This window comes from Balearica regulorum, chromosome 6, assembly GCF_011004875.1.
Source record: "Balearica regulorum gibbericeps isolate bBalReg1 chromosome 6, bBalReg1.pri, whole genome shotgun sequence".
NCBI classification, from domain to species: domain Eukaryota; kingdom Metazoa; phylum Chordata; class Aves; order Gruiformes; family Gruidae; genus Balearica; species Balearica regulorum.
Genome location: NC_046189.1, coordinates 33,354,882 through 33,371,035, shown reverse-complemented (window position 1 = coordinate 33,371,035; position 16,154 = coordinate 33,354,882). Strand labels below are relative to the sequence as shown.

At 40.5% G+C, this 16,154-nt stretch overlaps 1 protein-coding gene across 2 annotated transcripts in view; it reads right to left on the bottom strand.

The window, feature by feature from the left end:
- CCDC93 (CCC complex scaffolding subunit CCDC93) overlaps nucleotides 1–13,917 on the bottom strand; it is a 49,309-nt gene extending 35,392 nt beyond the window's left edge. For both annotated transcript variants that reach the window (XM_075757155.1, XM_075757156.1), the window contains exons 1-6: nucleotides 13,760–13,917; nucleotides 12,485–12,598; nucleotides 10,688–10,782; nucleotides 8,023–8,134; nucleotides 3,836–3,934; nucleotides 2,381–2,437 (exon numbers count right to left, since the gene is read on the bottom strand). In XM_075757155.1, coding sequence (XP_075613270.1) covers nucleotides 2,381–2,437; nucleotides 3,836–3,934; nucleotides 8,023–8,134; nucleotides 10,688–10,782; nucleotides 12,485–12,598; nucleotides 13,760–13,801 — 519 coding nt within the window. In that variant the 5' untranslated portion in view covers nucleotides 13,802–13,917. The remainder of the gene's footprint in view (nucleotides 1–2,380; nucleotides 2,438–3,835; nucleotides 3,935–8,022; nucleotides 8,135–10,687; nucleotides 10,783–12,484; nucleotides 12,599–13,759) is intronic.
- Nucleotides 13,918–16,154: the final 2,237 nt, after the last annotated feature.

Here is a 16,154-nt window from a genome sequence, read left to right as displayed (position 1 = left end):
TCTTGGCATCAGATGATTGAGTAGCTGAACAAAACCACTGCAAGATAATCTCAATTCACTAGGCAGTCACCTTTCAGTGGTAATAGTTCTTATTCCAATAACCATTACCGATATTTAATATTCCCTTTTCTAACCTTTAGGCCTGATCACGACCATAAATCTCACTGTATTTTCTCCTTCAGAAGAGACTACCTTGTTTTCCTTGCTTTCCATTATCTGTTCCATACTTGGACCCTGAATACGGAACTATTCCCTTAGCTGCACAAGTAGACACACGCATACCTCATTCCAGGACCGTGACCTATGAATTTTAAAGTAACAGCCCTAATACACTGGGCAAGTGAAAACCAATTCACTGGCTTCAATCAGGTAAGAAACACCTCATCTGGCATACATGTACCTGCTTCACCTTTGCCATGTCATTCTCTTCGAGATCTGAAAAGCCATTTCAGAAAACTTGCAGGTCGTTGTGTAAAGGAAACCCAACCAAGCACCATGGGACTTCAGACTAGGCACTTGAACGGACCTGACACTAGATAACTGCACGCTGAAAGTAACTTGCATTCCTTTTTTTTCAGAGAAGTTGTCCCAAATAAATACATTAATGAAACAGAACAAATTTAAAAAAACCACCACCAAATTATTAGCACAGAAAAACTAAGCCTTGAAACTACCTCTGTTCCTCAGCAATCAAAGGGATCCCTTCATCACTGTTAATCAAATACCTTCTGTTTTTTTAAATGACACTAAAAATTCTAGGTACTGGTGTCTCATAACAGCTTTGTGATTACTTTGTTTCTGTCTTTTCAGTGACAAGGTTGGTGTCAGCCACCTGGACACAGAATTTTTAGCATTATTTAAAAGTAATGCAGGTAGAAATGTGCACTCTTGAAAAATTAGGACAATTACTCTGAAAATTGAAAATAAGCATAAATTCAATGAATTTCAAGTGCTACTTGATACAACACACCTTTGGAATTTGGTTTCTTACATCGACTTGCATTCTCTCCCAATTTAAAGGCTTATATAGGTGCACAAACAAAACAACAATACCCATTTACAACGGGAGCTAACTTGTAAAACAGAAAACAGATCTTAGTGGAAAGACAAGTGTTGCCAGTTGGAGTAAAAGACTGATTGTAAGTTTGTTAATAAGTAAAAAAAAAAAAAAAACCTAAAAAAAAACAACCCACAAACCCTTGGGGAACAACAGAACCCTGGGGAACAACAGTTAAAGACTGTAATTGAAATTTTCAAGGCAAGAGTAATTATTCAAATAGATTAGCAAGGGATTTGCATTGGTCATCACCTGGAGACTTTCATAGCAATGTCTTTCTAAAACATACACTGTAATTCAACCGCATATATTAGGCTCAGCAGCACTCAGGTCATTATGACAAAAGAGAAAGATGACTTGTCTGGTTCATTATACAAGCTATCATGCAGCTCGCTATACTGGCACTTAACACACCTATCCATGGATGAGGAGTTTAGGGTGTCTGGCTAGTGCTACCTGAAATAGCATTGATTTTGTCAAAAGAGTGGTGTTTCACAGCTTATTGAAGAGCCTTGGAAGTGCCCCATTCAAAGAATACCCACATTTCTCATCACTTCTCAAATGCTGGCCTGTGAATTTATCAAGATGGTCAAAAAAAAAAAAAGGTAGCAAACTGTTGGGAGTCAGAAAAGGTGAATTGACAGTCACAAGAAAGCAAGGAGAGAAACTCAAATTGCTAGCTAGGCATCTGAATTCAGGTATGAGACAGTGATATAGCCTATGTATTTTATATGTCACTTCTGATAACATCTATGAACAAGCTTTCAAAAAATATAAACAAACCGTTTATTGAAGAGTTAGAAGATCTGCATCTGAAGAGGAAGAACACAATGATACCACCTTTCCCAAACAAACATTTGCTACTTGAAGAAAGTATTTCCAAAGCAGGGTGTATATTTTCATTGCTAATTACAAGAAGTAAAACTGACAAGTTCTGAAATGCAGACATTTAAATTGAGATCATGACCATTTTGATTAATTACAAGATAAATTGTCCAACTGCTGATAGCTTCAAACAAACAGTCTGCTGAGAGTTTAATGGCCCATAAGCTACCTTGTGACTTTTGTTTGAAAGCGTGGAACTCCACACTCTCTGTGCAGGCAGGTGGTATGGTTTACCTACTCGTACAGTGTACAATTCAAAGATTTTCAATCTGTTATGTTGACATTTCAGACCTGTTCTAAGAATGAAGCTCAATGTGGAACTTAACTGGGACCTTCGCATGAGAAAACCCAGGATTGGCTGCATTAAACAGTGTTAACTGCCACCATTTCATTATTGAAACCACTTGCTTCTTGATTATAAAAATCTAACATACTTACAAAGATATCAGTAACGGTTTTGATAGCCTTCTCTTTTCTTTGCATAAATTCATCATCCTGCAAGACATTAACGGAGGTGATTAAGAATACCAGGTAATGGAGATCAAATCTCAACCACTGCAATGAGTTTAGCAAAAAAAATTGTCAAATAGGTTCTAACTGAGCTGCCCAATTATTTGGTGAAGTGTTAGCAATTTCCTGTAACACAGAAAAGTATTTGCTTCCCTTATCTGATAGGAAGGTGGGTCTTTAAAACTGCATCCAGACCAGCAGTCTTTCTGCTCTCTGCTCATACAGTACCTGCCACAAATGCAATCCCAGCCCACTACCAGGATCTCCAATCATTACTACACTATGAAGAAATGAAGTTGGGATGGGCTTAGTGTGGAAAAGTTTCTCCTACTGTTATTTTAGTTTCTAAGCATTAAACACAATAAAAACATCTAAACCAAAATCCAAACCACCTCAAGCTAATAAAATTCAGCTGTATTTCCCAGTACTAGGGGCATCTACCTTTAATGCTGTTACTGAATTGGAGACAAAACTTGGGTTCTAGGTTTTAAATATGGAATTGCCTTGGGATATGCATGAAGAGAACTGACGGCTCTACACTATAGGCACAAATCCAAGCTCATTCCAGCTCTCCTCCTACACCAAGGAACCTTCATGTCATTACTGCAGAACAGGAAGAAGAGGACTACAACACTGTTCTAAGCATGTAACTTCGAAGCGAGCAGCATGTGACTATTATCAGAAGGAATATGATCAAGGTATCTCAAACAGTGCAAAATTACTCTTACCACTACACTTCTAGATAAAATTGCAGCTCTCACTCCTCTGGCAATTATATTTTACAGAGACAAATCTATTTCCTTTTGACCCAAACCTGTCCCTCTCCGTCTTTCCCCAAGTTGTTTTTCAATGAAATTTTTTAGTAATCTAGTTTTCAAGAATAAATTTTGGGGTTTGGATGCAGGGAGACAAGAGCTGACTTTGAGGACTCTAAAACAAAACCCAAGTATTAACAGCATATCAGTTCTCATTTAGCTGGATCAGCTTCTCCACAGCACGCCAGGTGTTCTCAAACACATTTCAGGCAATGGAGCTCCACTGACATGGTTAGCCTGGATACAGTGCACAGAGCTCTAGATCCACTCCAGAAGCGAGCTACCTGGCAAGCCAGACTGACAGAGAAGTACCAAATATTGCAGAAAAACTAAGGCTACTATTAAGCAAAATTTAACCAGTATCTATGTACTCTCTGTCATAATAACGTTTTAATTTTTTTCCCAGCTGAATTTGTGCATGGAGTCCTGATTGTGCATGGAGGACTGATTAATAAAATGATAGCAAAGGCAACTCTGGTATATTGTGCTAATTTCAGAGCTGTGAAGCTGGTACTGCACCTAGGCATTTGGCATATTATAATAGAAACAAGAACTGGCTTGATCTTACCTCTGGTAGTCTATGAGTTTTTTGAAATTGTGATATAGAGTAAGAACGGATATAATCTCCCATTTCTTCCCTTGTTTCTATTGCACGTTTCACAAGCCACTGGGGAAAAAAACCCACAGTTTGTATCAGTGGAAAGGGGAAGAGTAACAGCAGCAAACACCAAACTACTGCATAATTATTTTTAATACATGATAAAAGCTCACAGCACATTTTAAACACACAAACAAGAACATTTATTTGTAAACATGGTAACTCAGGGACCTATTCCTAACAAAATGATTCAGCTTTTATAAACTTTTGCTCTTCTATGTACTAAAAAGCTTGGTAGAGCAACCGGATAATGCATAAGCTAAGAAATCACATGGCTTTTCTTATAATCAAAGTTTTACATATAAAACCCTAAACATTCTTCATCCTGATGAACTATATCGAACCATACAAACTTCAACGAGCCGTACTGTTCACACTACAGTGGGATTTGATTGTTCAAAGAAGATCTGACTGGCTTCCCTTACAAGCTCCTTGGAGCAGAGCCTGGTATCCCAAAAAAACCACTTTTCTGAATTATTTGTAAATAGTGTATTGCAAAATTAGTTATTCTGTTGCATGATTTCCCCTTTATTTAGTTTGCACTGTAACTTCTCATATACTTAATCGCTTTTACATTCTAATTAATTTTTATAGTAAGTATGGAAAGAAAATTCTATTGCAAATCTCAACTATCAGGAATTCTTAGTTGACGAATTCATTTATAAACAAAAATATATGAAATCTTCACAAGCATAAGCAAAGTTCATTGAAATTCTACCAATATGAACTTCTGTAATCCAAAAAATTGGATCTTCAATAAAATGATTCCAAACAAGAAAATGAAGAGCATCAGTGGAAAAGAAATGGATGTGGGCCACTCTAAACATCATTCTTTTAGTTTGCGTCTTTATGGGGGGGGGAAGGGAATACATTCCCCCCCCCCAAAAACCCCCAAACCCCTGAAGTGGCCTCCCAAAAATCTGAGTGGCATAAACCCTACATCCTAGCACAAGAAATCTACTACTTATGCTAAAAATATGTTTTAATGAAGTACATTTCACCACACTAAGTAGTTATATAAAGTATTCATTGTTATTACTTGTTAAACATTAATAACATTATGTTCTCAAAATACAGAATAGTACATAACATATAAAAATATACACATCAGTAGTTCACAAAACAAAGGAATGTTAATTTTCTGGGTTTTTGTTTCCACCTATACCATGGAATAGCCAGCACACCTCACAACTCACCAGACCAAGAGCTCAGCTGTACCAGCCAACACAACATGTATCCTATTCTACATTCAAAAAACTCAAAACTCTACCGTACTCTAAAAGCTATCAATGTTGTCCTTGTACTGAGCAGGCCATACTGAACAAATAATAAATCCCTCAGTTCTAGGAAGTGTTGGATTTACAGCACGTATACAAAAATGTGCTTATGCTCTGCATGCATACAGGTTCATCCCTCTCTACTCCAAAGAAGCCCTTGGGAGCATACTTTAAAACAAATGGTGGATTGTATACAGTCTGTGGGCTATGGTATGGTCATCCATCTACAAAGCAAGTTTGAACTGTTCACAGCACCCATCTCTATCAGTCTGAGTGGGAGGAGATGGGCTGGAGCTCTGCTGGAATCTGAAACAGTTGAACAGAAAATGTTCTGGGCTCTCAGTGCCAGGACCCAACACTGAACATACATCACAGGTCCATTATACTCTGACAGAAGACACCGCTTGGAACTCAACCTCATGTCATTAATCCTGGTTGTACACCAGGTAGAAGCCATTACAGCTAGGTTATATGTATTTATATTAATTTTTCCTACTACGGATCACTTATTGTTTTCAAAAACTATAGCTCCACTGTGAAAAGACATATCTTCAAGCCTACAAAGTGTTCAAGAACCACCACATGCCCATGTAAGAAAAAAGACTTCTTCTGACATTTATAAGACCGCACAAAAAGCCACAAGAGACTGAAGTACATATTAAATAATGTTGGAGAAGATAAATCTTGTGGGCTGTTGACAGCCTGTGCAGGAGGTCATATAAGAGATCAGATCGATCTTGGGATCCAAGTTTGAACCAGCAACAGTTTTCTGTGCTATAACCATGAACCCCTGGAAAGTGAGGGGAAGATGATGACAGCAAGATGAAAATGCAGACTATTAATTACAAAGCACATCTCAATACAAGATTGTGTACATACTTTTCTGTGAACACAAGCAGAATTTACTAGGAAGAACAGCATCGTTTCTGCCCACTGGTATCTTTTTTAGTCTTAAGTTCTGCTACAGTTTATGGCAGTGAGCCAACTCAATCTAATTTCTTCCTGTAGTGAAGAATTAATCTAAATTCTACCCGTCAAGTTCACCAGACTGGCTTGCACAGTGCAAGAGCTATTGGGACACAATGCCAAGTGGAGGAAAGAGCTTCTGTATTATTTGGGGACTGATCTGAGATTTACAGATAGCCAGTCAAATCTTGAATTTAACAGGGCATTGAGTAAAGTGTCATTATCAAATACATAATTCCTACATGCCATGGTGTGGTCAGCCTATTATAGCTCTTGCATGGTCTTTTTCAGAACACAGTATACTGGTGACATCAACAGAAGTTTTCTGGAAAGCCTATCTTAGTTGGGATGAAATGAGGAACCAACAGTATCTGGAGTAGGCACAACTTCACAGGGACCTGACAGAAAGCCACAATTTCTAAAAAAGATCCTCTACATACAAAAAAACCTAAGCTGATCAAGAAAGACTTCATCAATTATGGATTAGGTATACCACCTACTGGCCAACTACTAATCCTGAGAACCACTACTCTCAGAGAAATTTGGAGGCTGATTTCCTCCCTGCTTACAATTAACGTTTCTCCTTTCCAGAGGTAATATCCCATATCAGGATTTTGGATAAAGCAGGTCAGAAAAAAAAATACCTAGTGCTATCGTTTTTACAGCAGGAGTAATAGTTTATGTTCTCATTTTAGGACAGGAATATTTTTTCCTGTTAGAGAAGTCTTATATTTGATAAATGTAACCATTCATTATCATCATCAGGTGATCAAGTGATCAGGGCAAGAAATTAACCTGGGTTGGGATTTGGTTTGTGGGGGGTTTTTTTTGGTTTTTGTGTAGGAAGATACAAGTTTAGAATTAAAACCTCACATTAACAAGATTCAAACTTTCCACCTTAGGCAGCATCACCACAGCTTGAAAGCTGCCTAACAGTAGCACACATCACACAACTTTTTGTGGGGAGTGCAGTTAAGTGGTTTTCCTCAGGAGCCTCCTACTAGAAGATAACAAGAACGAGACAACGGGAAGTTTTCCCCACTTCTTACAAACTGGAATTTAGATTAAACTCTTACTTGCTAAATCCTTTCACAGGCAGGAGGTAAGGAGACATTTAATGAAAAAGAGCTGGCTTAACAGTCTTCATTTTCCCTATTTATCAAAGATACATTTCTGTGTGCAGATGAAAGCAAAATCAAAAAATGCTAACAACATACCGAGGATTCTCAAGATACCATACGTAACTGGAACACATCACGTGTTAGCTTAAACCTTAATAAAATGTAGAACTATGAACATGCACATGGTCAGTTACCATTGCTCAACAAATACACAGCAATAGGGTCACACATCAGAGCAGTTTTTCCACCCATACAGTTTTTAAGCAATACGTATAAAGGATGAATTATGCTGAAAGAAACCACCTCAGCTGGCTTTCGCCTTATTCATATCCTTTTGATTGAGTGACTATCTGCATAACTTACTCAATAAGCTTAAACACAGACTGCAAGATATTTGTTCTTTTTCTTAGTGTGGCAAAGTAGATTATCAGATTCCAAAACAAACTTTAATTTCTTTAAGCAGACAAATTCCACAAAAGGCAGAATCTGACTATATTGTAAAGAATTTAGAGTTTCTTTCATGTTTTTCTTAAACTTGGCTCAAACAACACTTCAGAATTCTATCATCCATAACGTCACTCCTCTTTAAAAACATTCATTTAAACAACTACTCTGTGATTATTCATTCCAAAGTTAATACACAGCCAAACAACAATACAGACCTTTGTTAAAGTTTTTATGCAAGTTTTATGGCCTTTTTCAGTAAAGTATCAACACATCACAAAATTATTACCTGTACAACAGGAAATATATGAATGAAATCCAGTCCCTGGATCTGATGTGGTTCTAAACGATGAGGACACTTCATTTTTGGTAATACTGACACAATTTTTTCAGTTAAGGCACTATTATAAAACAACAAACACACATATATAAACATCACAATTTTCATTTGTAAATTAGAAATTATTTTTGCAAACAGTAGTTAGAAGGTTCCCTCTAGTGGCTTCCATTGTATACAGCTGTGAAAACCAATCAAACTTTCATTTACAAAACAGCTTTTTTTTTTTTTTTTTTTTTAAATTGCACTATATATATTATTAGTCTGTGAAGAAGTCATTAAACCCCTCTTGCATGCTCCTAGCTTGTGATTTCATTTATATTACACATATAATTTTAAGATCTACCTGTTTGTTCAGGTGTAATGCCCACGTAAGAAATATCTACAAACACCTTTGCATATTATAACATATGCACGCATGAGGAAACAGTAGCTTTAAAAACAATTACACTAAGTAAAAGATACGCACTCAAAGAAAGCCCAGAATCAAATTTAAGGACGTAAAAATTATTTAGCAGAACTCCCAAAATATATCTTGACATTACTACTGAAACTTCATGAGTTTAAAAATATATTACAGCTAAAAGCTAAATACACAGTTTACTCTGTGTTACAACTTCACATGGTTTTGAAGTAAGTAAAACTGAATTTGCTGACAACCATCTCGTTCTACAGCTCAGGTAAGATCTGGTAAAGTGAAAGGATTACCCTAACACAAGGGATTCGTCTAGAAGAACAACATTCTGCTTCCACCAAATCCCTTATTTTAGGGCTGCTTATGCTGTTAATCACATTTTTAAAGCACGTGTCAGCACTAAGGATGAACACTGTACTGGGAAAACTATTTTTCCATGAAGGAAAAAAATTACCAGGTCCAGTACTGACCTCAGTGAAATTCAGTACTGCCGAAACGGACAACTGGTATTCTGGAAGAACAAAAGGGGAGCAAGAGATACAAGACAAAGTCTGGGAACAGAGCCTGAAAAGTTATACTTCTTCAGAGAAGTGAAAACTTTGACATAATTCTTGTAAGGCAATTTCCACTATGGCACCATACTCATATTCTACAACATGAAAACAGAAGCGCCTCTCAGCACAATCAAAGCAAATGCAATTAAAAAAAGTTATATATCCAATAGATGCAAGATCCTCTCTTAATGTATGTTTCCATGCTTATTTCAACCCAGCAATTAAATAATAGGACACCATCAAAATGTCTTCAGAATAATACTGAGAGAACATAACTTAACTTGTCCTTATCTTGAGAACATCAAAGCAGCACTGAGACACCACCAATATAAACATTACATGGACATCAAAACAGCCTGTGCTTGTGTGACTCTGAACACTTTAGATTTACAAATAAGTAATTGTTGCTGTTTCGGGAGAGGAGCCTGGGTTTTGTTTTGCATCCAGTCAGCTGAAAAGATAACAGAACATTTTCAGAACAACTTAACTATTTCCTATCCTGCTGTTCTTAAGGATAACAAAGATGGCAATTATAAGAACTACCACCATCTTCATTCCTAGTCTCTACTTAATTCTGTGCACTTAACAATGCTTTATGTAGTTGGTTATCTATGATGATTTGGGCATTGCCAAATTTAATGGCAATAACCCAAAATCTTTATTTTTAAATGTGTTACAGTCTTTCTGATGCTAAATGACTTTCAAGAAAACAGCACAGAAAGATGTTCAACTACATTGAGCAAACAAGTCTCTTCATGCAACTGTAGCCTGACAGGCTATTCTTACTTCCTGAAAATTTGAATTATGGCTCTTTTATCACAGAAATGCATAAAGAAATCATGTAGTTTAGAATGTATTCCCTTTCTCAGCATAAACAATATTTAGAACCTCCCTAATACAGGAATTAGCTGGTTTATGAGCAAATTCCATCCATAAGAAATGAATCAAACCAAAATGGTTTTGTTGAGTCACTATCAGGAAGGAACTCCTTCTCCTCAGTATAGGGCAGATAACTGTTTCAGCAACAGTGTCATGCTTTAAATACTGTATTACGATGCCTACAATTCCAACCCAGAACCATAAAGGAGAATCAGAGGTTATCTACACAGCAAAACTGCAGACATAGAGAACTCAAGGAAGGTGCTCTAACATTGCACTCCAGTTCCCAGCAGCATGGTCTCCCTCTGCCCTTTGTTTTGGCCTCTGCACCACCCTCTTGTGCCAGCACAAGCATCTGTGCAGCTGCACAGAGAACTGGATCCAGGAACTGATTCATGTTAAAACTATTTTCCTTCCCCCCCGCTTTCTTTTTTGGTAGGTTTTAATCTGGATCAGTTCCCAATCCAGTTCAATGTGGAGCCACATAAATGCTTTCACTGCTTAGTAGGAATACAAGAACATGGCAGCCCAGAGGGGGATAGCACTGTCTTTTTTGGAATAAGCTTCTTTCTAGTTTTAGATTTTGTGGAACTACAGTCTGAAAAACCCAGAAAACAGTGCAATGTTTTGCAAACAGGTGGTCTTGACAAGCAGGAAACTTGGACTATAAATCCTTTTTATAACGAAGCAATCATCAGGTAACTTCCCCTGGCTGCTGCTTCTTTTCCAAGAACAAAAAAATACCACACTTGCCATTTAATCAACTTACATTTTTTGACCAATAGTAGAGTTTTCCTGAAACAATAAATCAACATCAATATCAAAGCTGCAAGTAGTGATACACCATGTCATGCCGCCCACCACCTAGAAAAGGAGCAACAGCAGTGTTAGTTCCATTTTAATTTGAAGAGGTAAAACAAAATAAGTCTTAAAGGCTTTATTCTAGAAACTACAGCTTAGTATTTTCTCCCTCCTCAATATTTTTATATAGAGACTGAAATACGTACAGATAGAATACATACATCAACTTCTATATACAATACACATATAAAAGAAAACAGAAAAAAACAGAGCAGTTCACGACATTTGAAATTCCCCTCAGCTCTCGGATGAAAAAAAAATAGATAAAACACAACAGTATGTTAAATGTCATGATCTTTAAAAAATGACCATATCAAAATTTTATCAAGGATTATAATTTCTGTATACATGTATTTACCTTTATACATACCTTTGCTATAATTATTCTTTGCTTGCTGACACATGTAACACCAAATGCTCAGCACAGTATCAACATAGTAATAGAGATTTCTACAGAGCTGGGGATTTCCATTTCAGGCCCTATTCCTACAAATACTTAGGCATATTTAAACTCCTGAGCCATTTCATCAACTTTACAGAAATTAACGTAACTATTTAAAGACAACCTTGCATAAACATATGCAAGATGACCTAAAAATATGCAAAGGCAAAGAAGAGAAAAAAAGGGATTAAAACATGGAATTACTTACCAACATCACACAGCAAATTAGTTGCGTACAATTATGGACAAGGTTTTGTAACACATTACCCCTCTCACATTCCCGTCTGAAACAGTTAATCAGTATCCCGTTTATACCAGCAGCTAGATCGTTTTCTATAGCAATGCCCATTTTTGTAAAGGTTGCGCATTGTCATGAAATAGTAACTGAGCAATTGTTTTTAGGCAAGTATAAACCTGATGCATCCATTTCTACACATAAATGCAACAATATTACATCCTACTGCGGTCTCCTTGAAACTACTTTGTGTCTGTGTGCACAGCCTCCTGAGCAGCTAAGGTCAGTACCGCCAAGCAGCTTGAAGAAACTAAAATTGTATTGCAAAGTAAGCTGCACTGTGATCAAAGAAACAGCAGAAAATAGAAGAGTCCATTTCAAAGCTGCCATAGTTCTGTGTTTTCAAACCTTGGTTCAGGAATTTCTCACAGAGTCAGCACTAAAACAATTCACAAGTCTCTTTTCAACCTGAACTTTGCTCACTGTCAGTATCACATACTTCCTGCCTAGGACAATGAAAGGTTAACATACGTGACATTCTGAAGATATGTAAAAACAGCCCCAAAAAAGTCTCACCAGGCTAAGTGTTCCATTCTTACACAGACCCTCTCAAGACAAATATTTACTCATTTCTCATTAATGAATACTTCTATTTAAAATTACAATGCTATCTCCAAGTATGAAATCATTCTAGCTATTCTACCTGGCATTGAGAGAGGGGTAAATTTCCCCATACATGACTAACTTAGGCCATAACACCCACAAAAAAGCACACCAGCAATTAGCTTGCATCCAATTGCCTCCTTTAAAACAGGCCTTGCTGCACAAAATAATTTTTCAAGACTGAGTAGGTCCTGTCTGTCTGAAACTGGGTCATTTGCAGAATTATTTACACAGGAAAGCCTCAGTGTTCCAAGTATCTCTTTTTTTTTTTTTTTAATCACCTAGAACTGCTAAACTAATTTGCAAAAATTATGCAATCCTCATACACTTAAAAAAGGTTTTTAAAAATACTGCATTGGTCTCACCTTGTCGAAGGGTGATAATCCTTTGATTCTTGCTCGAAAATACCCAGCAGCCACCAACAGTTCCAAAATTTCAGTCAACTTGATGTTTTGTTCTTCATCTTCTCTTGTTTCAACCTGACAAACGAACAACACAACACTAATTCAGTGTTTCTCTTTCATTCTTCAAATGAATGTTTTCCAAACTTTATTTTAACATAGACCACACAACAGGGAAACCCTTGACTTCCATTAGCAACTTGGTTGTTAATCTGAAAGACATTAAAGAAATAGGGAACGCAGTTCTACATGGATTTAACATCACATCTTTTTCACCCAGTTAAATACTTTAATCTCCTTTTGCTGTTCAAGCTCCTGGTCCACTGCTTGCCTCCAGCTCAACAGATTGCTCCTATTGCCATAAGACAGTTAATTTATTTTCCATTTTGCACATTTCTTTCAATTTCAAAGTTCACAAAATTGTACAGCTCACATTAACACTTTCATAATCTTTTTACAAAAACAGGAGGAGAAATTCACGTGGAATTCCACTTTTTGGGTAATGCAATTTTACGCAAACTCCAAGTACAGCAGTAACAAAAAGTAAACTCCAACGGGCAGCGTGGATAGTTCCAGTGCTCCAAAGCCTCATCAGCACAGCACCCTTGTAAAAGCACTTTTGTCCCTCTGTGACAGGATGAAACCCCACAGCTCCAAGAATACATGCAATTTACTAGAGGCAGAGAGCACCCCACCATCTCAGACCCAGGCCAGAGAGATGGCTAACAGAGCTTTAGGTCCCCCTCAGGGCTGCAGGGACCGGCCATTCGCACCCTCCTCTTCCCCAAAATCTTTTCGACTGCCTTCTCCTCTCCCTCCCCCGGAACCCAAGGAAACCTGAAAAGCCTCGCAAGCGTGGGGACAGGGAAACGTAATGGTGCACAGAAGGTGACCTACACGGTCGCTGCCTGCAGCCCTACAGGGCCTCCCCCCGGAGCGGGGCGGAGAGGGGCCCGGCTCCCCGCGCCCCGAGAGACCCCACCTCACGGGGCCGCGGGCCGCACGCAGGGAAGGCGCTGGGCCGAGCCCGCAGGGACCCCCGGGCTCCCGGCGCAGCCCCAGAACGGCGGCGAGGGCCGGTCAGCACCCCAGCCCGCGGGGAGGCGAGGAGGGGAAGGAGCAGGCAGGGAGCCCGGGGAAGCCAGTGCAGCGGGGCCGCAGGAACAGCGGGCGGCCGCCCCTTCACCAACGCCGCTCTGCCCGGGGTGGGGGGAGCTGGGAGAGACGCCGCAACGGTACCTCCTGGGGGGCCTGGTGCTCCTGTCCCCTGGGGACGACCATCGCCCTCCGTCTCCGGCAGCCTGCGCCCAGCCACTCAGCCTGTCACGTCCGCTCCCCCCGCCGCAACGCCCGGGCGAAGGGGTGTTCCCAGCCGGCGGCTGCCGGGTTCCCCCGCCCCCGCTCAATGGTTCGCCCGCACCCTCCTTGCGTACAAGCGCATCCGGGCCGTGCCATTCACGGCCAAAGGGGTGCGGGGGAAGGAGGGCGGGGGCTGCGCGGCTCCCCGGCGGCTCATGTGACTGACTGTATGGAGCGCAACCGCCGGAGCGCCGTCCCGCCCCCGCCCGGCAGTACCTGCGGGCGGCGCCGCAGGGGGGGCCCGGGGTGCTCCCAGGGTGCCCCGCTGCCCGTGGTGTGGGACGCGGAGCAGTCCCCGCACAGCCCGTGTCCTCGCTGCTGGCACCCCCTGGGCCCGGGCAGTTCCCCTCCGTTTTACTGCCGCTCGCCCTTGTCTTTTTTTCTTCCTCTTTTTTCTTTTGCACGGGGACCTGAGGCCTCTCACCAGCATGGAGGACGAGTTAACTGAGTGCTCCATGACCCGAGAGATGCCTCATGGCCTCTCACACCTCACGGGGCGCTGACACTCCTCATCAGCAGCTGGGGCTCATGTGGTGACCTAACAGCTGAGGGGGCTTTAACTGTATTTTTTCTGGCCTGCACACGGGTCCTGTGCTCAGGAACCTTTGCACCCCCTTAATCTGGTGCTATGTCGTGGGCCCGTGTCCAACCACAGCGCCATTGAGAAGGCAGGCGTCCGCTGGCAGGGACTGGGTGAGCTGGAGCCTGGCCTCCCACCCCGCCTTCGGCAACACCCGCGGCGCCATGGGTGTAGGTTGGCAGGGCCAGGGGCTGCAGAGCTGTGGTCAGACACCGGCTGGTCGCTAACATGCCTTGGGGTTGTGGATAAACTTACACCAATGCACAAGGATTTACTGGGTGGTAACAGCCTGCTGGTAAACTAATCCACAGCTTGGAGGCAGGGTAGCCTTTTGAAAATACCTGAGAGTGGTCTCTTTTTGAGCCTACCCCAGGCGTTCACTTTCTAGGCTCTTTGCTGTATGCAGAGCATTATAAAAAATAAACTCTGTGTTAAGCTGCAACTAGAGATGAAGGAACAAGAAAAGCCATGCGAGAGCATCACCTCCACCCGTTGGAGGGCAGCAGAGCATGCAGCAGCCAGCCCGGACCCACTGCTGCCCTGACAGAGCGATCAAAACAATAATAATAAAAGCAAAAATATGCCAGACTGGCTCAGGCTGCGTACTGGTGTAACCACAGGCCACGTCTTAATTAGAGTTGCAGAAAACTGTTATACAGCCCCAGAGGCTAACATGCTCACCAGAGCAATACAGGCTTTCTGCTTTTTGTCTCCTCACAGGGAACTGTACGGCTCTAATTTGATTGTCACGGAGAGGAAGATTGGAACAAACAAAAAACAGGGGCAAGAAGAAGGGTTGAAACAGAGGAGTGTTAGGAAGGGGTGCGTGTGACCTTCAGAGACAGAGGCCTGCGCTGGTTATGCCGTAACTGTTGAATCATCAGCTTGGAAAAAAGCTTCCTCAGCCACGATGGGGTCATAAAATTCCTTTTCAAAGAAACATGTCCAAGAAAAAGGATAAATAAAAAGCCAGGGGCAGTATAAACTAGGGGCTTAAGTAGTAACTGAGTATCAGACAAGGGAGGGATCAAACCCACCCTGGAACACTTCACTGTTTCTCTGGCTTTTTAAAGCACAGTAAAGGAAAGGAGGGAGATAGGGCTAATTAACTCCTAGGCAGTTTAAAACTCATGTAACTGGCACCCAAAATGACAAAGCTGGGTTAAAGTTATATACTTACAGATATGTAATAGGTTCTTTTAATTTGCTTTTTGTCTATGGGATCACAGGGACTGGAAACATTTTTCTCCTTTATGGGGAAGGCTGGAATTTTCCTTCACCTGAGATACGGTTAGGAAATGGAAAGGCATGAAAATACAAAAATGTATCTCTATTGTCATTTCAACTCATCTTTGATGACTTGAACCTCAATAAAATACTCCACAAAGGCATTGCTTCCCAATACTTAATTGTGATGCAAATTCACCCAGTTATCCAGACAAAGCCGTTGTCCCCTATGACATTCAGATAATCAATCTTCTAAATACCAATTAGATTTAAAAAAAGTCCCAGAGAGGCATTGTCTAAAAAGAAAGACCTGCCTTCCTTCAGATCTTTAGATTTTGGCTTGCAAATCTCTAGCAGGTTCAGCTTTAGTCTTCATTTTCCCTTTCCCTGCTCTATTTTGATCTGTGAAGGTAAGCCAAATTCTGGCTCTTGGTGCAGCTGCTTTGAACAATTCTGTCTTAATTTTTC